Source organism: Thamnophis sirtalis, unplaced genomic scaffold, assembly GCF_051295495.1.
Source record: "Thamnophis sirtalis isolate CommonGarterSnake01/CBP01778 unplaced genomic scaffold, rThaSir2_p1.2 scaffold_1, whole genome shotgun sequence".
NCBI classification, from domain to species: Eukaryota; Metazoa; Chordata; class Lepidosauria; order Squamata; family Natricidae; genus Thamnophis; species Thamnophis sirtalis.
The window spans coordinates 57,576,493-57,597,481 of record NW_028261381.1 but is presented as its reverse complement, the minus strand read 5'-3'; the positions used below and the strand labels follow the sequence as shown (position 1 = coordinate 57,597,481).

General features: G+C 38.4%; 1 protein-coding gene across 13 annotated transcripts in view; it reads left to right on the top strand.

Annotated features, from left to right (window-relative positions):
- The window catches only part of BIN1 (bridging integrator 1), a 133,095-nt gene that overhangs the window by 75,664 nt on the left and 36,442 nt on the right, over positions 1–20,989 (top strand). For 10 of the 13 annotated variants that reach the window (XM_087712237.1, XM_087712223.1, XM_087712228.1 and 7 more), the window contains exons 3-9: positions 4,333–4,387; positions 5,375–5,469; positions 8,251–8,346; positions 10,828–10,935; positions 12,157–12,249; positions 18,982–19,067; positions 19,850–19,925. In XM_087712237.1, coding sequence (XP_087568363.1) covers positions 4,333–4,387; positions 5,375–5,469; positions 8,251–8,346; positions 10,828–10,935; positions 12,157–12,249; positions 18,982–19,067; positions 19,850–19,925 — 609 coding nt within the window. The remainder of the gene's footprint in view (positions 1–4,332; positions 4,388–5,374; positions 5,470–8,250; positions 8,347–10,827; positions 10,936–12,156; positions 12,250–18,981; positions 19,068–19,849; positions 19,926–20,989) is intronic. The other 3 variants (XM_087712270.1, XM_087712246.1, XM_087712292.1) reach the window with 1 other exon arrangement.

The window sequence follows — 20,989 nt, the reverse complement described above, 5'->3', positions numbered from 1 at the left end:
CAGATCCCCCCCCCCATTATTTCTTCAACAAATAGTTACATTTGGAACTGCTTAACTTCTTCAGTTGTAATGGCAGTTGTTCTTGGTCAACTGACAGAGAACAGTTATGCTGTAGTCTCATAAATTCCCACTTCTGGAAATTGCTGTCTGGGAAAATATTCATGTTAAGAATATTTCCCAATGAATTAGTTTCCCATATCTAGGAACTGCAATTAAGCACAGAGCCTTCTGCCCTGGACTGTGTCTATTTTGGCAAAGGAAAAGAAAAGGAAGAAGAAATGCTGTGAATGATCTTGCAAAGCGCTTTAATGATAGTTACTGTAACATATATACCATAGTCTAATGTAGGTTCTTGTTTTGATGAAAATAACTTGCTTGTCTCTCTGACAATGTATTTTTTCTAGTCACTATAATTTATCTCCCATCTTTTATGGCATCCACTGAAGTTCTTTTAGGTATACAGAAATAATGAGCCTCAAATTCAGTATCTCAAAAAAGCAGATTGTGAGCTGGATCTGAAATGTTCATTTGCCATATCTCTAAATAGCAAATGAAGTGTTGGTATTAAACATACCACCTTATCTCTCCTGTTCCTTTCTGTTCTGTTAATAGCATTAAACATTTGACGAGGCTCAAGACTTAATGGATGCATAATGACAGAAAGATAGTCTTTCCTGCATTCTTATGTGCCTGAGTGTCAGAGAGAAACCCAGCTGTTCCTGATCGGTCACACTAAGCTGTCTATCCCCCATATACTCCTAAATTTGCAGAATAAGGATTACCTGTGGTTATATGTATATTATAACCATCACCCCCCACCTCTCCAAGGATGGCTATATACGGACAATAAAACCATATGTTTTGGCCATTGTGAACATATCTCAGTTCTGGCATGCCTTTCATCTTTAAGATGGCTTCATAAGATGGTAGGAGCCAAGTGTCAGCAATTACATGGCTGGTAACAACTGAATCTGATTCTTTGTTTAAATTCAAATGCTTTTTTAGCAGTTGTTTGTCCAAATGGAAACATGTATATTTTCTTTGCCAGACCCAAACTGGAATTGATTATAAAATTGATTATTCCAGTTTGACTCTGAACACTTCTAAACATTTACAAACTACCTTTATTCAGGCCAAAGACCTACTTACTATGGCATTCTATGTCCTATAATGGTCAACCAGACAATTAGAGAAAGGGTACAGGTAGTCCTCAACTTACAACAGTTTGCTTAGTGACAGTTCAAAATTACAATGGAACTGAAAAAAAGGTGGCTTATGACTATATTTTTGACACTTATGACTGTTGCAACATCTCCACGGTCACATGATTTAGATTTGGATGCTTGGCAACTGACTCACTTTTACGATGATTGCAGTGTCCTGGGGTCCTGGGATCACCTTTGCAACCTTCTGATAAGCAAAGTCAATGGGGAAACCAGATTCGTTCAGCAACCATGTTACTAATTTAACAACTGCACTGTTTCACTTAACAAATATGACTAGAAAAGTAGTAAAATAGGACCAGAATCACTTAAAAAAATTCTCACTTAGCAACATAAATTTTGGGCTCATAATTGGTTGTAAGTTGAGGACTACCTGTACGTGAAGCAGTGCATGGCAGTGTTTCCTCTGGCAGTGTTTCCTAACATTTGGATTTCAGAGGTACACTAATTTCAGTGATCCTACTAATCTATACCATGATTACCGTAGTAGCATATCTACGTAGATGCTTCCTTTGTTCTTTGTCAGTCTAATTTGCATGATAACTTCCTATGGTAATGAATTCCATATTTTACGTGCTTCATTTTATTTTTCTGTATATCCCATCATACAGCTTCATTAAGTGACCCTGGATTTTAGCACTATGAGGGAAGGGAAAAAATCTGCTCCAGTTACTTTCTCTATAATAGGCAAAATTCTGTGTTTCTCTTTCATGACCGCTTTTACTTAGCTATAATGCTATTTCTTATCTCATTATAGCATTAGAGCTGATGCATTAGCCTTACCCAGTAAAAGTGCTTCATGTTACAGTGGATACTTGTCCTAACAAGGATAGAACTAGAATACTTCCTATCTATGAGCTTTTAAGGGTACCATAATGATACCAAAACAGATTAAACATCACTCAGCTTGATCATCCATCTGAGTTCTGTTTCTTGGTCTGCAATTAGTGTGTAACCAGTCAGCTGCTTTTTCAGCACTACTACTGGCATATCTTACAGTGTTGATGGCCTCCATGATTTTCAGGATTAACTTTGGCTGGGATGCTTCTTCAAAACACACAGAAATGAAGGAAAGAGACACATTTTAGAGTTCAGCAGCTTTAAAACTGAAAATATTTCAACATGGTTCCAGTAGTGAATACAATGACTCTTGTGGTTAGGACACTTGGTTGTAGCAAGCCTGCGTTCGAGGCCCGGATGCTTCTGTGGGACAGGGTGAGCTCTTGTCCTTCACTCCAGCTCCTGCTGGGGACATTATAGGAAGCCCCAACAGGGCAATCCTTACAAGCCAGAAGCTCCTTGATGCTTCTGGCATAAGTGCAAAAAATAATAATTAATAAAAATGGCTCCAGTCAATGTGCAACTGCTATCTAAATGAATTATACTTTTCAATTTTTACAACAAATATATTTGCATAAGCAAATCAGGCTATACATAATACAAATTTTAAATGACTAAGTTATTTTTAAAATTCTAATTGACCGCAGAGTTAAGTACTGTGTTTATTATTTTGCCAAGTATTTATTTCCCTATCCCCAGACATTTAAAGGAAAGCCTATTATTATTTTTCCCCATTGCTTCAACATTTCTGGAACTCTTGCATTCCTAATAAATTATTTTGGGAGCTTGTATTGGCACCTATGGTGATTATGTGGAAGAATCTGTTTCTGTTTAATTTTCTGTTGACATGATGGTCTTATTGACATAAAGATCAGCACAGCCTACACAGTATACCCTGGCCTCTCTCCTTCTGGAGGCCTCATATACAGAAATAATTTGTAATTGATAGTTTCCAAAGCTAAGCTAAAGTTTGTAAAAAGATTATTCTACTCATTTTATAAGGGTTTTCAGTACAATGAATGCAAAGTCAACATCAGCAACAGAATCTGAATATTTCAGAAACATATACCTGTACGTTTAAATCTTGGATAATTGGAACCCTATTATGATTTTTTATTTTTAAAACACACGATTAAGTATGAAAACATAAACACTTTTAGAGTAAGAGCAAGGGGGACCATGATAGGAAACATATATTCTTTGTCTGCTACCTCCTGAAACAGATGTTGTATAAGCTTCCTCTCTTTAAACTCCCCCTTTATGAAGATAAAAGGAAAGGGGAAGTGCAGTCTTTTGTACAAACAGTTGCTAGATAGATTTTTCTTTTTCCAGCTGCCCATGTCCTTCCTTTTGAAAAGTCACAGCTGTTCCCATGGCCATAAAGCTTTTGTTGATGTTAGGTGGGAAGGGCTGCCCAGTATTCAATCATTTTCTTTTCTTTTGTACTGTCTTTGAAGATGCACACTTTGAGGATTAAATTATCCCAGATGCAGAGGATTTGCAGAATTGGAATTATGCTGGAGATATTGGTTGGGGACTTTGAGTATTTAAATGTTAAAATGGAGGCTCGGGTCAGAAATGACTTACATCCCTGTTACAATTAAGAGATTCTTCCTTGATTGTCAACCCTTGATGGAGACCATATTTCAAGCCAGTGAGATTGCAATTTTTAAAAGCCTTGCTCTCAAGAAGAAAAGTACTTTGTTGACTACTTCCTATGAAGATAGGAAACCTGGAGATTCCTGCTTTATTCCAGCTGCAAACAGCTGTAAAAATCAGGTTGCCCAACTCCAACATTGGCCATTAGATTGAAACAAATTTATCATTCAAAATGAAAAGTTTTCATTAGTAATATTGATGTGACTGTTCTCTACGTACTGTAAATCTGAGGTTGACAGTATTTGTGAATAAAAGCAATATGGAATTATATAAATGACTGAAAATCATTTAATTGATTAAATTAAAAGTTAAAAAAAATGAAAACAATAGTTAATTGGGAGCCTAAAGGAAATTAATATGGCTTTCCAGAGATAAATGTTCTACAAAGAAGATGTCATATCTAAAAAGTCAAATTTCTGCTGATTTTGGGAATTGCCTCTACAGCTAATCTTAGAAACTAGAAGGGTTCGTTTTAAGAGAAAAGCAATATTCTAGCCTTTCTTTTTAAGATATTAAAGATGAACACCAATACTGGAATATCATAACCAACTATTGTGACCTGTTATTATAATAGCTTACTCACTAATTCTGTTCACTTTTTTTCTTTTAGTCAGAAGGATCCAAGCTACAGAAGGATCTCCGGACCTACCTGACTTCAGTTAAAGGTAGTACTTCAAATAATAGTCCTACTGCCTTTTCATGCTCTTCATTGAAGTAAATTCCAGAAGCCACTATTAAGGCTTATCTCACTTGGTTTTGTTTATTGCTACTAGGTAGAACTATCTGCATTATTTTAGAAAGTTATAATTATGGAACTAAGTAATGGTTGGGGTATAGTGGAGGTCAAGAAAAATTTGGAGCAGGGCAAATGCTATTTATTTGTAGTATAATCTGGAAACATTTCCTCAGGATGTGCTACAGATAGATTCTACTCATATTTTATAAATCCTTCAAGCTATATCTTGTCTCATAGGATAGCAACTACAAGAGGATAATGAAGGGTGGGGGAGATGCCCTCCTGGCTCCTGACATATTGTTAGGTCCCATGATGGTAAAAAAAAATGACCACCAGGCTTGAAAGCTTGGAGTTATTAATTTGCTTAATAACAAGTAAATGACATATGTTATACTTTTCAATTTCCAAGAAGCAGGAGAGATAAGCAATCATAATGCAAATCTCCTCTTTCTGATGGAATCCTGTCCCTTCCTTTTAATTTTGTTCTTGCCACCTTAACAAAACTCCATAAAACATAGCTCAGACTAATTATATCAATAGACAGCAATTCCTATTTTAATCTTTCAGTGTAATTTTGAAGAACAAATAACATTATCTATCTATCTATCTATCTATCTATCTATCTATCTATCTATCTATCATCTATCTATCTATCTATCTATCTATCTATCTATCTATCTATCTATCTATCTATCTATCTATCTATCATCTACCTACCTTGTGTGTGACAAGTTTTCTTGTTCATTTTTTGGAATGAACAAATTCTAATATTTTGTTTGAAATATTTGTTGGAAAACAAATATTATGAATATTATCAAGTCCTTTATATATGAGCAAAGTGTTTGCTTGGTTTTTCCTTAGGGTGTGTGTAAATAATTACTTGGGTACTATTATGTCATTCTTTTCTATTTCAAAGCAATGCATGAAGCCTCCAAGAGACTTACAGAATGTTTGCAAGAAGTATATGAACCTGAGTGGCCAGGAAGGGATGACACTAACAAAATAGCAGAGGTGAGCTTTGGATTTCTCATGCATTAGTGTGATAAATGTATTGTGATCTCAAATTTGTGGAGACAGAATGTATTAAATGGATTTGGGTGATATGTAATATTGTGGAACCGTAGTGTAGTGTTACACACAATTGAATATGCTTAAATCTTAGACTTGCATATTCTGTCACAAGGAAAAGAAGAGAAGCCATCACTTCCTCTTCATGACTTATCGATTGGTTTACAAAGCAGAGATGGGTTGCTGCTGGTTCGGCCCGGATCAGGCAAACTGGTAATAGTGGTGGCGGGAGGCTCCACACACCCTCACGGATGCTTCTGCACATACACACAAGCGTTGTGAGCACGAGCATGCACAGAAGTGCATCCGAACCAGTAGTAAAAGTATTGGCAACCCAGGACTGTTACAAAGTGTTAATTTATTGAAAATTGCCATGGTCATAGGCCATGATTTAATCCAGCTTTGTTTTAATGAACCATGGTTTGAATTAATTACAACTTGTCTTTGTTGTGTCGAGTAAACTTTGGGGTTAGAAGATGGTATTTCCAATCTCCTCCTTGTGCCTGTTGTGCCTGTTGTAGCAAAGCAGGAATGAGGGAGTATTCAAGCAAAAATCCTGAGCTGGCTATGCCTTACTATGCTTATCTATTTTACATCATGCACAAATTGTGCTGGTGTGTTCTATGATACAACAATATTCTTTTTCAGATACCAAAAATTCCACACAAGAAGAAGCAAATAACATGTCTCCTACATTCACAGCCAGACAGTATGAAACCAGATGGGGGGGAACTGTACTGATCCTGAGGGTCTGCAAATCATATTTTCCAACTTAACGTGAACACTAGGCACTTGCTGATATTGTAGCTGCTTAGAAAAAAGCAAGAATGAATTGATGGAACCCATATATCTCATAAAATGTTGTTCTGACCCAGCCTTCACAAGCAATAAGAAACCACTTACTCATGAGTAACATAAACCCTTTTTTATTTAAGTCAAGACAAGAACAGTCTTTGTTCACTCATCAAAGTAATGAGTCACAAATGGAAGTCTTTTCCCCTTCTAAAAACAAGGCAAGAACAGTCTCTGTTCACATCAGCTGAGGCAAATGCACATCCTATTATTTCCCAGCAGGGAGAATTTATTGGCACCTCAAATACAGAGCAGTAGTCCCAACAACCTGGTTCTGGCAAAGGAATCCAATGTGACTGATGTACACTGGAAAACGAACGGTTGTGTGAGACAAGAGGCTACTCCTAAACCCCTACTATTTATTTCCCAGCCAGGGAGGCGCTGGCTAGCGTCTATGTCTTCTTTTCCCTTAGAGCCAGCTTACTGCTTTCTGTTGCTCTCCTCTCCTTTCCACCCTATGCATACACACATCTGGAAAGGGCCCAATCTGTTCCCCTCACTCAGCTTAGACTCTAAAGACTCCACCTGGGGGAGGATGGAAGGATGGAAGACCCAGACTCTGCCTCTGATTCTCCTTCCTCATCAGAGCCTTCCAAAGGCTCTGAAGCCGGCCCAGGCTCCCCCTCAACCTTCTCCTCATCTGACTCTGCTGCTAGCTCTCCTGGCATCTGATGGGCCACAACAAATCCAAAATATTGTGGAGATAGGGGGAAAAAGGCACAGGAATATTTGTCATATAGCAAATATTCCAAGTAAATCTTTTGTTCATGGCGGGTTGAAATTCAACAGTTAGAGCTTTTCCTGTTGTATAAAACAGGGGTACCCAACCCCCAGTACTGGTCCATGGCCTGCTAGGAACTGAGCTGAATAGCTGGTAAGGAACGGCAGGCGAGTGAGTGAAATGGAAACCATTTCCCCTGCCCGGTGTTGTGGCCAGTCCTGGAGGTTGAGGAGGAACTTGGGCCAGTCCTGGAGTCTGGGAAAGACTCTGATGGATGCCCTGTATTGGAAGCAGAGGTAGAGCCAGGGCTGTCCAACCTTTCCCAGCTGCCTTTGGAGTCGGAGATAAATGGGGAGGACAAACAGCTGGGGCCTGTTCCATATGCACGCATGTGCAAAGTGTTAGGAGAGGAGAACAACTGAGGACAAGGAGCCGCCTCAGGAAGAAAAGCACACGTGGAGGCTGAATTGCCCCTGCCTGGCTGGGGAATAAACAGGAGGAAAGGGGAGGTGTGGTTTTCGGAGACAACTGTTCGGATTTCTTTTGGAAGATTTGCTTATCATGGTTCATGCCTCACAGACTGCTTGCCAGAACTTAATTTACAGCTTTGCGACTGGAAGCTCCTGACCTGGCAAGTATCCCAAGGAACTGATAAAGTCTGTTACTGCAATTAACCCTTTGAAGGATTATTGCATGGACTTTTCAGTGTGTGAATGCCAGTAATTCACAGGAGCTAAATAAAGAGGGTTTTTTGAGACAAGGAGTCTGTTTCTTGCTTCTGCTAAGGCTGGGTCAGAACACCTGGTCTATGGAAAAATTGTCTTCCATGATTCTGGTCCCTGGTTGCAAAAATGTTGGGGGCTGCTGGTGTAGAAGATGCACAAAACTAGTATCTTTGTCCAACTCCTTTAAATAATTGTAGCTATTACAATTGTCTAGAAAACAAAAACACAACAGTTTTAGGAATAGATCCTAATGGTGTTACACATATGCATATTAAAAAAGGAAGCTTCAAACATGATTTATCTTATGAATTCACTTAACCAGTATGAAATGTATCTCACTGTTATTGTACTATTGCTCACATAGAGCAAACCTGCATAATGCACAGATAACCCAACTCTTCCCACATTACTCCTTTTCTGTTCCAGAACAATGAGCTGCTTTGGACAGACTTCCATCAGAAACTGGTAGATCAAGCACTGCTGACTATGGACACCTATCTTGGCCAGTTCCCAGACATAAAGGTATGGGTCTCATAAAATTTTGCTCTACCTTACATTCCTTTTGGGAGGTGAAAGCCACATTAGATACCCCCTTCTTACATGCTCACCTTTGTGAGCATGGGAAAGGATTTTTAAGTAAAATATTGTTGCATCTGTGTATGCCTTCTTATTCCATTTTGAAAGACATTTTAAAACTAATATTCATACCAAAATATGCAATCCAGAATTAAGTATTTATAATAGTATTTGAGGTGGGGCACATTTATCTGGCCAGATAAATGTTGGAGGCCTCCCACCATACATAGTACTTAGAGCCTAATCACCAATTTAGCTCTGGCACCCTTGTCCATTGATAGGGTGTCAACTGATTGTTGGAAATGGGCTGTGGCTGATGCATGTAGGGAAGCTGCATAATTCACTGGGCTTCCATTGACCAGCAGTGGTCTCCAGACCCATACTTCCAAAACCACTAATGTAAAGAATTCTATAATCTCTGCAAGGTAGAAGATATTTATTTTGGGAAAAAGGTATATACAGTATGGATTGGTGCACTAGGCTCACAGGCACCCATCCTGTTTAGCCCCTTTGTAATAAACATACCTAATATATAGAATTTCATGAAGTCCTTCATATTTTCTTAAATGTGACTTATAGATTGGCTTATAAGGATAATATAATTTATATTCCACATTTGACTACCACCCAAAAATTTATAAAATGAACAAAAATACATAACTGATACATTCATATGGTAAAATAAAAAGCTGACAATAATTAAACTCTCAAAAGAGCTGAAATAGAAATATGTAAAAAGAAACCAAGATTACTGAAGCCCTATAGTTATCTCTATGTTATTGCTAAGAGTCAACAATGACACAATCAATTAATCATTCAATAGTCGTCTGAATGGTCAAACGTATGTATTGTGGTATCACTAACAATGTGTTTGTTCTAGGTGAAACAGAGTAATTGAAGTAGCTTGATTTATTTGATTTGAAATATAGTTAGTTAGGTAGTTTATTATACTTGTATGCCGCCCTATTCCCGAGGGACTCAGGGCGGCCAACAAACTAGATGGGGGAAGGGGAAATACAAAACGGACAAAGACAAATACAAATACAAAAAACAACTTAAAAACAATACAACAGTCACACAATTCAAGTGGGGCTGGGAACTCATCAGCCCCAGGCCTGCCGGAACAGCCAGGTCTTGGTAGCCTTGCGGAAAACCTGAAAGGTGGAGAGGGTCCGAATCTCCACGGGGAGATCGTTCCAGAGGGCCGGAGCAGCCACAGAGAAGGCCCTCCTCCGAGTGGTCGACAGTCGACATTGGCCAGCAGATGGTATTCAGAGGAGGCCCAATCTGTGGGATCTGATTGGTCGTAGGGAGGTAATTGGCAGGAGGTGGTCTCTCAAGTACCCAGGTCCAATACCATGTAGACACAATACCATGTAGACACTTATAACACTTAATAAAACCATACAATGTATATATCACATCAGAAACCATTGTTCAATACGATGAAAAGACCCTTCTTTGTTCTTAATGGATCGCAAATATTGTTAGGCTGCACGTTCTTAACATGTACAAATATTTTCTTTTCTAGTTCCCTGCTTTCATTTTTTAGTAATAGTAATTAGTAATTTATTATGGAAAACTGGATTTAGTTTTTTATTGTCTCATGATCTTAAGCTAATGAAAAGTTAACATGGTATCTATTAATCTTTCTTTCCTGTTTCATTTCTCAAAGCTCCCAAAGCAAAAATGCATTTAGCAACAACAAGCTGTTTTTTAAATGCTATTTTACTATTGTCACTCTAGGAACCATACACAATATTCAGAGTGTGTAAAAAGTGCATTCTATAGCAAAAGAACTGAAGATGCAAACATAGAATATGTTATATGTGCATCATAATAATTTAAGCAATTCAATTTCTCTCAGTTTTTTTTAAAGAAATGACGTAGCATGGTACAGAAAGGAATTTTGGAAAGCACGCAGACATCTATGTTTTAAGTTAAAATACTTTAGAAGAGAGACATACGGTACTTGAGAAAAAATATCGAGGCAGTAGGATTAGTGTTTTGTTAAGGAGGAAATGGGAAAGCTGTAAGATGAAGTTGTACAGTAAAAAGTCACTGTATCTCACTTCAGCCTTTCTCAGAAGGTTACTCCGAAGATAAAAACACAATAATGTGTTTTTCACATTATTTCCAACCTTCCACTCAGCCAGCTAATATTCCATCCAGCTAACTGGTAGAAAGAAAAATTTCAACTTTGGCATATTTGTCAATTGGTGTGTGTGTGTAGGTCCGTGCATCAGACTGTTCAGCATATACATTGAGAGAAAAGTTGAAATAGTTTACATTGATCTTAGATAGATTTAGGGAAGTTGATTACAAGACAATTTGCTTGTTGATTGCATAATTGGCAGAATGCATATACATTGGTCTGTGAAAATTGTTACTTCATGGCTCCGGTGTTCTTCTCACATCTCCTTTCAGTCTCGCATTGCTAAACGGGGAAGGAAACTTGTAGACTATGACAGTGCCAGGCATCATTATGAATCTCTTCAAACTGCAAAGAAGAAAGATGAGGCTAAAATTGCCAAGGTAAAAAGCCCTTGTAAGAGGTGAAATGTCTGTCTGTTCTAAATCAAGTTATTTAGGTATTTTTACCACTGTATGTTTGTATGTATCTACATAACAATCCACTTTTTGTTGTTAGAAGTAAAAAAACAAAAAAACAAAGTACCCAAACTTCAGAATTTCTGACAAACATGATTTTATCTTATGAATAAAAACAATGCAAAAACTATTATATACAGTTGAAATGGAAAAACAGTAGTGTGTGCCAATGCTAAAAGGAAAATAAAAGCTAAATGAAGAAACAAGAAGTCTTAGAGCTAGGGGATGAAAAACTCAGTATAGAAAGTGCTCTTTCTATTAGTATTCCTTTATTCCTGCATTTAGGGATTTTGGCTAATCTAGACTTTTCTGATTTGACTGTGTCATGGGGCAAAATGATTTTGCTAGGGCAAATTGTCCAGGCTTTTTCTGGTGAGAGGCATCTGGCTTTTTGAATTGAGGTAAATGTGCTGTGTTTCTATCTATGACCATTGCAGGAATTAAGGATATCAGCAAGAGTGATTTTGTAAAATTCAGATTAAATATTTTATCAATCAAGTTTCTCTCTGTGACTATTGTTCCTTGTGCTCTGAAAATTCTAATCATATCACTAATGAGGGGGATATTCTTCAGTTCTGTATAGTACTCAGTTCATTTTAAATGACCTGTTCTAAGATCTTATGGATGGTTTAAATAAGTGCCATTGTACTTAATGCAAATTATTCCAACCTTAGACTTAGACAGTTGTCAATCTCTGATGTTTAAATCAAATGCTACAAAATATGAACAATCTGCATGGCTGTTATAATGAAGTTGCCTTTTAATCTTGGCTCCTTTTGAAGTTACTAATGATCTATGGAGAGAGACTAAGTAAGGTTGGACTGTGTTGCTTTCTAAATGACTAACAATTTCTTCTCTGTTGCTCTCTGCAGCTGGAGTGTTTATAAGCTGTGCTCGCTCTGGAGTTCATTGATCATTCTGTGGAGCATTAATTACTGCTATATTTGGCATGTCATATAGGATTCATCCTTGACTTATCACTTAATACTGACTTCTGGTTTTTTTTGTTTTCCGTTTTTGTTGTTGTTGTTGGGATGGTTGCTTTATCCTGACCTTTATTATTTGATTTTTATTCTTATTTTAAAAATAATTCTCAAAAGGTGCCTGTTTTCTTCTTGTCTTTGTCCTGGATATGCTCTTGCCCAGCCTGTCTCGTTGCTTGAGAAAGCTGCGCCTCAGTGGTGTCAAGGGAAGCTACAAGCGCATCTCGTAGCTCAGACTAACCTGCTGCGGAATCAGGTGATAGTCCAGCCTGCCTTGCCCTCTAACCCTGCATGTTCTGTTTCTGGCTGAAGCTCTCTTCTGTGCTTATTCCCCAGGCAGCGTTCACTCTAATCTCTCCTGGAAGGTTTTTTTTTTTCCTCTGGGAGGATTGTTGACTTAAAATTCAGACTTCTTGGAGCCAAAAACATGTTTGAAAAGGCAATGTAGTTTCTCTGATTTTGTATTCCCCTAGATCAGGATTGTCAAACTGGCAGCCTGCGGGCCGGATGCATCACGCACAGGCCACGCCCACCCCATCTCTGTGAATGGGAAAAACATGAAACATCACATGACGGCAACGTGATGCTGTGAGTTTGACATCCGTGCCCTAGATTAATACATGGTACCAGGTCCTCATCAGCAATTAAATGTAGGGGTGTCCAGTGAGACAATAGAATAGAAGGTGGGGAAGTGGCTCCAGTAGTGCCTCTATTGTGTGGCAACTGGTATCGCTTAATTAGAGTTTGCCTAGGAGTTTATAATTGCTCAATCATGATCCAAATATTTCTGGATTCTGAGCTCTATGGATGACAAGGAGGAGAGGCAAATATATATCTACGTATTATACAATAGCCTCTTCTTGTTATTGTAGCTCCGGGATGTCAAATTCAAGGCCTGCGAGTCAGATCTGGCCCATTAGATGCTTAGATTTGGCCTGCAGGGCCGACTTGGAAATAGCAAAGGACCAGCCCGCAATGCCTCTGCCAGCAAAACAGATTTGGGGGGAGCATGGATGCCCCCCCAAGCTCCATTTTCACTGGCAGAGGCCTGCAGGAGGCAGTTGCAGCTGAAAATGGGGGCCTCTCCATTTTCTCTGACAGAGGGGTAGCAAAACAAACTAAAAACAAAATAAATGGAGAAGTGTTTCCCCTTTTGCATTTGAATATGCAAGAAGGGATAGGAAAAGAGAAAGGGAAAGAGGAAAGACAAAGAAAAAAGGAAAGATGGGAAGAGAGCAAAGAAAGAAAAACAAGGAAAGAGGGGAAGGAAGAAGAAATGAGAATGAAGAGGGAAGGAAGGAATGAAGGAAGGAAAGAAATTATAATGAGAGTGAGTGAGAGTCTCAGTGAAGTCCTGCCTTAGCACTTGGCCACCACAGATGCCTCCAACATGAGTGACGTCAAGCTGGCCATGCCCACCATGGTCATCCCACCCCCACCCATGCCACCCTGGCCCTCTGAGGTCAAACACAACCCTGATGTGGCCCTCAATGAAATTGAGATTGACACCCCTGTTATAGATTCTTTTTCTGGTACTCAGTATCCTTATAAAAAGTTTTGTAGCCAGGCTTATTATTTCCATTAACTCACCAATGCTTAAAGTCCTTCATTCTCACCCAAATTTCAGGCTGGTTGACCATAGTTTTTGGTCAACAGTTACTCTTCTCTTTCATTAACACTCAGCCATTAAATCCCAGGATCCATTTCTGGGAGATGGATATTGATCTATTCTCATGGGTCTTTCCCTTCACCACTCTCTATGTCAGCAGTTTTCAACCTGTGGTTCAGGACCCCTTTGGGGGTCGAACGACCCTTTCACAGGGGTCGCCTAAGACCATCAGAAAAGATATATTTTTGAAAAAATACGGAAAACAGAAAATAATTTTATGGTTGGGGGTCACCACAACATGAGGAACTGTATTAAAGGGTCGTGGCATTAGGAAGGTTGAGACCCACTGCTCTATGTAATAAGCAAGGAGAAGAGGATCTGCAGCTGCAGCTGCCAAAAAAGCCAATAGAGTCCAAGGCTGTATTAACAAAGGGATAGAATCAAGATCATGTGAAATGTTAATACCACTCTATAATGCCTTGGTAAGGCCACACTTGGAATACTGCATTCAGTTTTGGTCGCCACAATGTAAAAAAGATGTGGAGACTCTAGAAAGAGTGCAGAGAAGAGCAACAAAGATGATTAGGGGATTGGAAGCTAAAATGTATAAAGAATGGTTGCTGGAAGGACTAGGGATGACATGATAGAAGGGTTCCAACATCTCAGGGTTTGCCCCAAAGAAGAGGGAGTCAAGCTAGTCCACAAACCACCTGAAGGCAGAACAAGAAGCAATGGATGGAAACTAATCAAGGAGAGAGGCTAGAACTAAGGAGAAATTTCCTGACAGTTAGAATAATTAATCAGTGAAACAACTTGCCTCCAAAAGTTGTGAATGCTCCAACATTGGAAATTTTAAAGAAGAGATTGGACAATCATTTGTCTGAAATGGTATAGGGCAGGGGTGTCAAACTGGTGGCCCACGGGCCAGATGCGTCACATGCAGGCCACGGCCACCCCAGCTCTGCAAATAGGAAAAATGTCACAAAACGTCATGTGATGACAGTGCAATGCAGCAAGTTTGACACTCGTGGTATAGGGTTTCCTATCTGAAATGATATAGAGGATTGGACAAGAAAACCTCCAAAGTCCCTCCCAACTCTGTTATTCTGTTGTTTTAAAGTTCCTTCTATGGGCTTCCTTTTGGTTTTCAGCTTCTGTTTGTACATATTATTTTATAGTTTAACCTTTTATAAAATCCAGGTGTTTTTTTAAATGAATGTATAACAAGCTTTAAGTCTATAATTTTTAAGTCTTGTTCTGCTTTATGATTACAAATGTCTCTGGACAATGTAGCCTTTCCTCTAAAATCATTTGAAGAATAAAGTGCCAATGAATAAAATCCTGCCAAGAACTTTGAACATCCAAAAGCCTTATGGGAAACAACGTGGTAATAAGTGAATAAGAGTTATCAGATGTCTGTTTTCCATGAGGAACAGAAATAAAGATCAGGGTAGTATATTGTGTTTTAACAAAGGACACACTTGCAAAGTGTGCCTATTAAATGAAACAAAGAACTAAAAAAAAGGTGGGGGGGGAGAGCAAATACTGTAGGATGATAACTTACTGTTTTGAACTAAAGAAACCAGTTTCCTTTTATGTGGCTTCTCTGAGTTGATCAGTGAATTATAGTTTAATTAACTGCTGGATACTTTAAACCCAGCTTCTCAAATTCCAGATGGTTTGGATTACTATCAGTCCTGACCCTTGGTTATATTAATTTGGACTGGTGAGAATTTTGGGTGGTCTGTATCTGGATTGAAACAGGTCTTTAGTCCAGATGTGTGTTCCAGCATTTCTTCAGGGAAAGAGTAGGCCAAAACCCAAACATCATCAGTGGTAGTTAAAGGGAGGTAGGAAAAATATGTCACTGGGAATATTGGGGAACAGTGGGTGAATTGGTCAGATTTGCAGCAATCAAGAAAGTTGTTGTTATTGGTGGTGACTAAGGGAAGGTAGAAAGAAAAGAACATGGTAGAAGGATTAGATCAGTGGTTCCCAACCTTTTTTTTTGGCCATGCCCCACCTAAGCATCTCTAAAATCCTGATTCCCCCCCCCCCACATATAATTCTTACTTTACTCAAAAAGTAAACTGTACTCATGCGGAGGAATCCTAAAAGGGCATTAACTTGGTTTAAACAAGGTTCAAATTGCTCCCATTAAAAATAAAATTGTCCCTCTGTGGGTGTGGACCCCATGTTGGGAAACACTGCATTACATGCACCACTTGAGTGTGCTGTGCTTGAAACCAATAAGCTTCAAATATGACATAGCCAAGTGGCTTCCTGTCCTCCAATCTCCACAGCATTTTCCCTCCTTTACTCCCCCTTAACCCCTGCTAATGTCCACCTGGAATGGTTCATCAGAACTTCCAAATTTCAGGTTAAAAATATTCAAAACATGGTTTGTGTACAAACCAAAGGAGATTCTATAATGAATCTCCTTTGGTAAGTGAGCTAACTTTCCTTGTTTCTTGCCATAATCTCTATCAAAGATAGGCAATAAATAACATGGAGGTAGATTTACATTTTTCCATCAGAAAGATGAGGGGATGTATCTCAAGAGAGTAGAAATAAATGATCACTCTAGCTGTGTTCTTGTTTGGAATATATTCCGGAAGGTTGATCAGTTAAATTGCTTAAGACAGCAAATTCCTGCCTTCCTACAACCCCATTGAAATGCTAACTGAAAGCATACAGATGCTTTCTTTGTAAAATTGGCCCAGATTCAACTATGTATAAAGAAATTCTTTTTTTTGTTTATGTTCATGACTCAGATGGACAGCTGTTTCATCTTGCTGAGTTTTGGAATTCTTCAGTGGGATGAAAATAAGTCACATTGAAATCTAATATTTTTTTAAAAAAATCAAATTAAAAAATATAAATCTGCAGAGGTTGGCACCTGAAATTTGAATGAATCCAGATGACATAGACAAGTAGTTTATATGTTAGCAAATGTTACAGAGATGACATAATGCTAAAACACTGACTAATAGGATTAGTATCTTAAAACATTAAAAATTACTTGGATATAAAAAGTCTGGAAAAGGCAGATCACTAAGATTGCTTGTTCTATAGAAACTTCACCCACAACGTATTGATTAGTTTCTGAATGATATTTGATAAGTTTTTTAAAAAGGCAAATTGAAAGAGCTATTGTGATCCAATGAATAGTGCTTGTTCCCGGGATTAGAATACTTGCTTCCTTGCATATTTATTTATTTAAGATTTATATATCACTTCAGTCCAAACAGTTTTAAACAATACATATCAGAGCAACAATAACCCTTTACAAGTACAAATGTCAATAAAGATGGCACAGTGGCGCAGTGGTTAGAATGCAGTACTGAAGGCTACTTCTGCTGACTGCCGGCGGTCTGCAATTTGGCAGATCGAACTTCACCAGGCTCAAGGTTGACTCAGCCTTCCAACCTTCCGAAGTGGGTAAAATGAGGACCCAGATTGTTGGGGGAAATACGCTGACTCTGTAAACCACTTAGAGAGGGTTATAAAAGCACTATAAAATGGTATATAAGTCTAAATGCTATTGCTGCGATCATATAGAAGCAATGATATAAAAATATAACCAATTTTTCATAAATATCTTGAAGGGTTTCCTGTTAATTGGTCAAACTCCATTTCTGCCATTTCCCATACAATTTCTCAGCTGTTGTAAAAACAGAATTGTAGAGAGTTGCCATGAAATTTATGTAGCAAGTTAGAATTTGTGCATGATATAATTGGTGAGATTTGTTTTTCATTCCTTGTTTGCCTGTTTTGTATTGTATTATATTGCTTTGGGTAGCAAACCATATCTCAATATTTTTATATTTTATATTATTTTCATTAATTTGCCTTAAGATAAAGAGACAAATAATTGTCATAGTGTCTATTTTATTGAGTGCTGCCAAGGTGACTCCCATGGGAAACCATAGTATTGCATAGTATTGGGTTTTAGAGCCTCTTATTGTTTCTTTATAGAGTGAACGTTGCCTTGGGTATTTCTGTCTCACAATATTGGAATATTTCAATGTAGATATCAACTTTTTAGTTCCTAGAGCATGAATAACCCTGTCTGCTGAAAATGGAAAAGTAGACTAGCTCAGTATTAAGATTCCAAGTAATAATGTTCTATACAGTTTGTATATGCCAAACCCCCAACTTTGCTATTACTTTCTGTTCATTGCTTAATTCAGGCATTCATCAATATCAAATCATGTGACAATCTGCCCCCATTCTTAGAAAAACCCCAATCAGGCACCAGGCTAATATTATAAAATATATCTTAGCATATATCTTTACTAAGAAAATATATTTCTCCTTTAAACAAAAAATCTGACTTGTGTTGCTCATATTAGCACCTTATAATAATGATTAAAACCTTGTTAGAATTTCTTTTCAAGGACAGAGGCCTATATATACTCATTAGGGACCTCGTAGCATTCCTGCCATTGACTGGCATGTAAGCAATTTCTTTTTTCTTCTTGCTACTGAATTGGTAAGAATCCAGCTTCACTACTTACCCATATTATGGTAGACCATCTATGATATAAAGTGAAACTTTTGTGTATTTACTGGTTAAATATTCTATTTCATCAGTCTATAGATACATAACTCCCCACCGCTTGCACTTTGTTAGGCTCTTTAAAATTTTGTGCTAGTGCTAATCCTCTGGGGAGTATCAAACATTTTTATTAGTTTTAGTCTGAACTGAATGCTGCATAATTGCATTTCCATAGAATTCCAGAAGTCTGTGTATTTATAATAATTCTTAGTGGTATGCAGACTACCATTTCCAACATTCTTGACAATGTGTTCTGAAAATGAAGTAGACTAGAGTAAGGGGTAGCTTTGTAGATATGGCTTTTGTAACTCCCCATATTAGCCACATAAACCATTTCCATTCCTGCAGCCATATACTGGATTTCTCACCTTTATTGAGAACAGATAGCCTACATCTGAGGCCATCTGAGGAAGTAGAGGGAAATGTAGAACATTTCTATTAGTTGGAGGTGCAAGTGGACTTTAACTAGCATTCTAATGAGGCCAAGATTAGTTTATCTTTGTACAAAGTAGACATCAGTTTTTCTTTATAGTGACCAAAGCTTAGTTGTCAGAATCTTCTCCCCCAGTCCTCAGTGGGAAAGAGATGAACTTGTGGGATCTTGATCAGCTTTGTCAAACCTTCAAAGGTAAGAATACTGGGCTCCTGGGAAAATTGGGATATTGTTACTGCCTCTATTTGTCTGCATTAACAACCCTGCTTAGTTTGCTAGCCCGTATTCTAGTAAATGTTTTCCACTATGCTATGTAGTGACCAATATGGAACTTATGTAAACTCTCTTATGTATGGTTACATATGGGTTTGTTGATACCCCACAGGCTGAAGAAGAATTAGTAAAAGCCCAGAAAGTATTTGAAGAGATGAACATTGATCTTCAGGAAGAACTGCCTTCACTATGGAATAGGTGAGCACCAAAAAACAAAAGCTCTTTATTCTACCTACTGTGTTTCTCCAAAAAGACGACCCACCTTGAAAAGAAGCCCTATCACGTTTTTGAGCACATGCAATCAAATTTAGCACCACCCACAAAATTAGCCCTAATTAAGACCCCACCCACCCTGAGGTACAGGGGGTGGGGGTGAGGCACACAGGCAGAATATAAGCTAGGGTGAAGATGGGGGGTGGAGTTGCCCTACTTACCAGCCTCACATACCCCAACACCTGCTTCGCCTTTTGTGGTTGCTTGCCGCCACTTGCATTCATCGCCCTGGCTTCTGTTTCGCCTTCAGATGCCTTCCGGCAGGCATCTAAAGGTAAAATGGAGGCAGGGGCAATGCATGCGAGTGGCCGCAAGTGGCCGCAGAAGAAGTGGGCCAGCAGCGGGCTCCTGCTGGGCTGAGTTGTTGGTGCCACTGCCATGAGGTGGGTCAATAATTAGAACCCTCCAAAAAGAAGGCCTAGCTGTTTTTTCAGGGGTCAAAAGAAAATAAGATCTGGCCTTCTTTTTGGCCTTATATTTCTGGAAAGAAGCTGAGGGTCTCAGTGGAGAAATTTACAAGATTTAGATTGGTTTTTGCTCCAATGAAGCTCAACCAAAGTATTCTGTCCATGTTGTTTCTTTTGCTAAATCACATATTTCATCCTGTGAGAGGAGTCAAGGACATGAAAGCTGATTAGCAAATGGGGTAAAATTGAAGGATAAACATCTGCCTATATCTCTATTGACTTTACTGTTTTATTTTCTAGTCGTGTTGGTTTCTATGTCAACACATTCCAGAGTATTGCTGGCTTAGAAGAGAATTTTCATAAGGAAATGGGCAAGGTAAAGTTGCAAGGCATTCTTCTTCCTATTGGTGTCACACATAGTTCTCCATCCTATCTTTTTTATTATTATTAGAAGGCAATTGTGTTAGCTTATGATGCTCAAGGATGCTGATACAGTTGTTAGAGTCTTTTTAACTGTTGAGGTGCCTCTTCTGAAAACAGACTGGGGCATTTTTTGAAGGCATTAGGAGAAATCTTGTAGAACAGGTTTGTCAAACTCGATCCCATCACTGGTGGTATCAGGAGTTTGTTTGCCCTTGGGTGACCGAGGTGGGAGTGGCCTGGTCATCGTGGCTGACTGGGTGGCCAGGTCTGGGGCAGCAGGGGCTGATCCCTAGCCATCTCCAGGATGGCCCCGTGGGACAACTCTGGGCCTATTGTGGACTGGATCCAGCTTGTGGCCTACGTGTTTTACACCCCTGTTGTAGAATATAAACAGTTCCAAGTTTGGATAGTGCCTAAAACTGCCTTGGTATATTATGTATGCTTCCTTAAGATCTACTAGTGAAAAATATGAGAAGAAAAAAGATCATTATATAAGTCCCTACTTTCTCATTTTTCTATAGATCTATTTTTCTGTAGGACTTCTATCTGTCAATTTATATTAGGATTTGAAAGGCTGGAGCCATTGCTCTTATATGTGTGAAAGCTTATCAATAATTAAATTCAGTGGTTAATGGTGTATATAGTACTAATATATACAGTATTTAACTAATGAAACTACTCAGTTGCTTTTCAATAATTGCTTGCCAATGAAACATGTCCTGAATTTCTCTAGTGACTGTGCCATAGTTTACTTTAATATCATGGATAAACAATTTACACCTTCAGAGTAGCATAAATGATCTTTCTCTTCCCTTGTACACATGGCATGACAAGGAATCAGGAAGACCACAGTTTAAAAGAGGAAATGTAAAAGAAGGAAATTATATCCATCCATTTACATAAACCTGCAACTTAATCCTCTTTGCTTAGAATTTAAAATCCTGTACCAAGCAATAGAAAAAGCAGGTTGGAACATGTCAATATTGAAAGGAGAATATATAAGGGGTGTCAAATGAC